This window comes from Octodon degus, unplaced genomic scaffold, assembly GCF_000260255.1.
Source record: "Octodon degus isolate 3935 unplaced genomic scaffold, OctDeg1.0 scaffold00107, whole genome shotgun sequence".
In the NCBI taxonomy this organism is placed as follows: Eukaryota; Metazoa; Chordata; class Mammalia; order Rodentia; family Octodontidae; genus Octodon; species Octodon degus.
The window spans coordinates 7,898,034-7,903,897 of record NW_004524683.1 but is presented as its reverse complement, the minus strand read 5'-3'; the positions used below and the strand labels follow the sequence as shown (position 1 = coordinate 7,903,897).

Here is a 5,864-nt window from a genome sequence, read left to right as displayed (position 1 = left end):
GGGGCCTGGCTCAGGATGCCTTAAGGGCAAGTCTGGTAAGGCATGAGGATTTGGGGATTGAACCACAGCATCCTGAGCCTGACTGGTTTGCTTAAGCAGGCACTTAAACAACTGAGCTAACGGGCAGACCCCCCCCAGAAACTTTCTCTTATTCTGTACTGCTTCCCTAGGTATCTAGAACTTTGAAAGTATTGAGTAAATATTCATTTTGGATGATCTAAATGACAAAATTTCTCTAATGTGTTTTTAAAAGAGGCTGACATGAGTACGTGTGTGTGTGCATGCGCACACATGTGCGCGTGTGCCCACTTGAATTTCCTGAGAATTGAGCACCATGGGTTTTTGTACTTGTGTACTAAGCTATATCCAACCTTTCCTTTTTTCTTTCTTCCTTTTCTTTTTCTTTCTTTCTTTTTTTTTTTTTGAGGATGTCACTAAGTTGTTAAATTGGCCAGGCTGGGCTTGAAAATATGATCCTCCTGCTTCAGCCTCCCAGAATACTGGGAGTATAGGTATATGCTTCCGTGCCCAGCTCCAGATAAACTAATACAAACTTCACTAACAGATGTTTCGTGAAATGGCTTTTCATAATGATCTGGTACTCTACAACTACAGGAAAAAGCCTCAGGTATTAACATGCAACAGAGAGCTAATTTAACAGCCACAACTCAGTCCTGTTCTGAAATTTATTGTGAAATGAGAATTTTTCAGGGTTGGAGAGATAGCTCAGTGGAGTAAGTGCTTGTCTGGCAAGTGCAAGGTCCTGAGTTTGATCCCTCATACCACAAATGTATATCCACTAGTGATAAAATGAGAATTTTGCTTAATTTGTTAATTAAGCAATTGAAAAAAATAACTTCTTAAATTAACAGTTTGATTCTTCATGGAAAACATAACTTTGAGAAAAAAGATACTAAGGTTTCTTTGTTTGATGCTGGGGCATCAAACTTAGGGTCTTGAGGATGTTTGGTAAGTATTTTACCACTGACCTTCTCCCCTAGCCATGAGAATATTTTGATTTATGTTTATAAATAAAATTTGGGATGGGTATTCTATTAGATACCATTCAAAACATCATTGTTTTCTGGATTGCAGCATTGAACAGGTGTACATCTGTAATTCCAGCAACTCCAGATTCTGAGGCAGGAGAACCAAAAGTTCAGGACTAGCTTAGGCAGCATAGTGAAACCTCAAGTCAAAAACATGGTCAGGGCACGTTATAGAATCCCTTCTTGTGGCCGGGGAGATGGCTCAGTAGAATAAGTGCTTTTCTGGCAAGCACAAGGGCCTGAGTTCAATCCCCAGTTCTGCCAAAAAAGAATCCCTTCTATCTATGGGAAGCAAACCTAAAACCAAAAAGCACAATGACAACATGAGACAGAAATTAAGGCAGCAAGAAAAAATACTCCAAAGTAGAACACATAAATTATAGAATCTAATTTGTACAAATAGTAAAATTGCTAACCCAGTTCAGTTTAAAGCAATAAACTGGGAGTGGGGATACAGCTCAGAGGCACAAGTCACTGCCTGGTAAGCGCAAGGTCCTAAGTTTGATTCCTGGTACCAAAAAAAAAAAAAAAAAAAAAGACAATAAGTGTTCATCCTTGTGTAATTCACTTTTTTGTTCCTCTATAGCTACTTAAAGTCTGCAGATCAATGGTGTGGTCCTTTGGTAACTGACATTTTTTTTTCTTGCAGTTGTCGGACAAGTAATCGCAAGAGCTTGATTGTAACCTCTAGCACATCACCTACACTACCACGGCCACATTCTCCACTCCATGGCCACACAGGTCAGTGCTTGCAGGTTAAGATGGTGTGAAAAAGTGTTTACAGACACCTGACCTCTTTCCTAATTATGACTTTGTGTAGATGCAGTAAATCACATTGTCTCATCACTTGACTGACTAAAGCATACAGAATTCTGGGCTTGTTTTTTTTTTTTCTGTAGCAGAACTTTTTTAGCTTGTTTTTGAAGAGTTGTTTCTTCCTTTGTCTAGCCTTGTTTATACCTTTGGGCCAGGTATATATCTCCTGCAACCTCGGTTCTATTGTGTTCTACTTTGTTATGGTGTCAGGCGTTTTGGCCTATGTGATGAGGGGCCGGTAATGTTTTGTCTTTCTGTGCCCAAGAATCAGAGCATTTTTAATTTTTTTTTAAATTGTTTTGTCTCATAGCTCCCTGGTTAACTTTTTCCATGTTAAGACTGAGTGGAAGAAATAAAATTAGAATGACATTGGTTTCATAATGACATTGGTTTCACTTATTGGAATTGAAACACATGACTTCATGTATTCAGTTTCTGCTCCATCTAGAATGTGGGCTTCTAACAAAAGGACCAGTTTTTACATGTGTCTAACTAAGGAATATATAAAAATTAAGGAATTTCTATTGTCTCAGACACACATTGCTTCCAAAGGAGGGACAGAGAAACTCATGTGAATTGGTGTGTTTTTCGGTATAAACCTGTATTCTTACCTTCTGTAAGATCCAGACCCAGCTTTGCCTAAGGGAGTGCTTATCTCTACACTGTAAATTGCTGTAGTTCGTTGCTATACTCTTTATAGCAGCTCTGGACCTAGAGTTAATGGAAAAGTTAATGGAATCAAGGGACACTGTTCAGAGCTTGTGCTTGTGCTTAGTTTGGTAACCCATGAATACTATTTTCCTAATGTTGGGCCTTGTGTATTTTTGTCAGATAAAGGGAGATATTGGTGCAGTGAAACAGGTCAGCATCTAGCTGAATGAGACAGGGCTATTCCTTTTGTTTTGTCTTCTTGTCACAGTTCCATGTATCTTTGAAAGCCAGAGAGCTGGCCAGATAGCTCAGCGGACTAAAACGCCTGCTTAGGCAGAACACAGTGGCTGGGTTCAGTCCGCAGCCTGCTGTGCTAGCCATGCCCCCAGGGCCATGCTGAGACAGTGATTGAGACTGGGCTTGGTGGTACACACCTGTAATCCCAGCTCTTGGGAGGCTGAAAACAGGAGAATCACTACAAGTTCGATCTATGTAGTGATACCCCATAGACCCTGCAGACCCTATACATTTGAAAGAAAGAAAAGGAAGGAGAGCATAAGGAGGCATGTAGATCAGTTGTCAGGACCCTGATAATCTGGGGATTTTGTAAATATACTTTGTCCTCAAGAGAAGGGTTTCATCTTAAACAGTAGCTGTCACATTAGAAAATACCAGCATGAGCACAGGATTTCCAAATAGCTGGAAACATCTGCATTTTAAAGCAGAGGGTGTGTCATACTTAGGTAGTTTCCTCCAAAAAGTTGACTGGTTTCTAAATTAGATAAATAGCTCCCTGTCTTAGAAGTTTGTAAAACTTAGCACATATCTCCTTTTCCTTGTACAGAAATAAATTTATCTCGTCTAGGCTTTGTACATAGTTGTTTCACAGTTATAATGCGAATCCTAGGCTAGGGAGTACTTATTTTGAGTCTTGACAAGAGTTTAGGACTAAATCTTCCCAATTCAAGGGCTTATGCTTTTGAATGTGAACATTATTTGAGTATTTGAGCCAGCTTGGATCTCTTTGAAGATAACTGAGTTAATATGCTTAGTACTTCATGAATGTTGGCATAACCATCATTTTTTTAGCTGATAAAAAGAATGTATGTTGTGTAGTTGTTGGATGGAATATTAGACATCTGTTAAGCCATTTGTCTATCATCTAGTTTAACTCTAGTTTCTCTGTCAGTTTTGCTACACTCATGTATGGCGGTCAATGCAGTGAATTGCTTCTCGACAGTTAGCTTGCTTTACAAGAAGAGTGAGCCCCTTTTAGACTAAACCCTTACGCAGGGTTTACAGCTTTCAATAAATATGAGTTTCTCCTGCATTGAGGATTTCTGGTTCATTTTTTTTTTTTATCGATGGGTTTTAAGGTACTAGGGATTGAACCTAGGGCCTTTGCTCTGAACTACAACCCTAGGCCTTTTTAAAATTTTAGACTTTTGTCTCAGTAAGTCACCAAGTTAACCTGACTGGGTTTACACTTGGAATCTTCCTACCTTATTGTCCAAGAGTGCTGGGGTTATATTGCCCAGTGCTTACCATGGCCACTTTGATCTTCTTGTAACATTTTTTTAAAAGGCAAGTCTGCTGGCCTCACATCTCTTCTTTTGTTATCTGAGTGTTTATTTCTCCTTCACTTTTGAAGAATAATTGCACAGGAAGCTGAGCATGGTGGTGTACACACTTTGGAGGCTGGGGGAATTCTTGCTATGTGTTCAAGGCCAGCTTACTTAGACTACATAGTGAGTTTAAGGCCACCTTAAATACACAGCAACACCCTATCTCTTCCCCCATACCCCCGAAAAGAAAATCAGAACGCAAAATTATAATTTGGTCCTTTCTCTCTTTCTCTCTCTGAACACTTTTATATTTCCCCCCACTGTGTTGTTGCCTAGCTTATGAAGACAAGACAGATGCAATCCATGTCTGTGCTCCTTTATTGGACAGTTGATACTGTAGCTTTTTTCAAGTTTTATTTTAATCTTTGATTTTCTTTTTTATTTTCTAGTATTTTTGGCATTTTTAAAAAATTTCATTGGTACATTTTATCTTTTCCTCCAGATTTTATTGGTACATTTCAGATAGACATAATGCTGATATTCATCATAGGGATTTTGTACTTACACGTGATATATCTTGCTTTTTTCCCATTTCCATTGCCTCCGTTTAACCCCTTTTCCTCTCCTTAGTTAACAAAAGCTTCGTTTTCATTTTTCCTTCTATTTTTTATTGTTCCTTCTTTTCTCCCCCCACCTTCTTCTCTCCCCATTTACACATTTTTTTTCCCATTTCCCAGTATACCTTTTGGTCCTTATTTACTTTGTTTCTTACACTAGAGAATACAGTGTTTAATTCTGTGTATCCAATTTATGTCACTTAAGAGTATAGCTTCAAGTTGAACCTATTTATCTAGATGTTTCTCACATCTATCTTTCTTTATAGCAGAGTAGCATTCCATTATATAAAAAAGCCGTATCTTTATCTTTTCATCAGTTGATGGGCATTTGGGCTGTTTCTAAGATTTAGATGTTACAAACTGTGCTGCTATAAACACGGATATATGTATGTTGCTGTGGTATGATGCTTCTAATTCTTTTAAGAAAATACCGAGAGAAAGACTAGCTGGGTCAAATGGAACTGCTAGTTTTAGGGGTTTTTGTTTTTTTTTAATTTTAGTTTTTTGAGGAATCTCCATACTGATTTCCACAGTGGTTGTACCAGTCTATACTCAACAACAGTAAAGAAGGGTTCCTTTTTTCCCTCCAGCCCCTCCAGCATTTGTTTGTTAATAATAGCCACTCTTTTCTGGAGTAAGGTGGAATCTCAGTGTTGTTTTAATTTCCATCTCTCAGTGACCAATGATGTTGAACATTTTTTCATATATTTTATTTTCTGTTTGTGCTTCTTCCTGAGAAGTGTTTATGTATTTCAGATGCCCATTTTTTAATTGGATCTATAAATTTGTAGGGTCTGAGGAGGTATTTTCTTTTGGTTTTTTTTTCTTTGTATTTTTTATATATATTAGTCATTTTAGGTATAGCAGGCAAATTTTTTTTCACTCTGTTGATGGTTTATTTTGCTATGCAAACATTTTTAAATAAAATGAGATCCCAGGGCCAGCCTGATAGCTCAGCGGACTAAAACATCTGCTTAGGCAGAGTGCAGCAACCCTTGTTAGATCCCCAGAGTGCCATGCTGGCCTTGCCCCTGGGGCGCACTGAGACAGTGATTCAAGACTGGGCGTGATGGCGTGTGCCTGTAATCCCAGCACTTGGGAGGCTGAAAACAGGAGAATCACTGTGAGTCTGATCTATGTAGTAAGACCCTGTAGGCCCTCTAGAC

At 38.6% G+C, this 5,864-nt stretch overlaps 1 protein-coding gene across 4 annotated transcripts in view; it reads left to right on the top strand.

Annotated features, from left to right (window-relative positions):
- Mast2 (microtubule associated serine/threonine kinase 2) overlaps positions 1-5,864 on the top strand; it is a 379,336-nt gene that overhangs the window by 290,146 nt on the left and 83,326 nt on the right. For all 4 annotated transcript variants that reach the window (XM_004639184.2, XM_004639182.2, XM_023724134.1 and 1 more), the window contains one exon: positions 1,699-1,790. In XM_004639184.2, the coding sequence (XP_004639241.1) occupies positions 1,699-1,790 (92 nt within the window). The remainder of the gene's footprint in view (positions 1-1,698; positions 1,791-5,864) is intronic.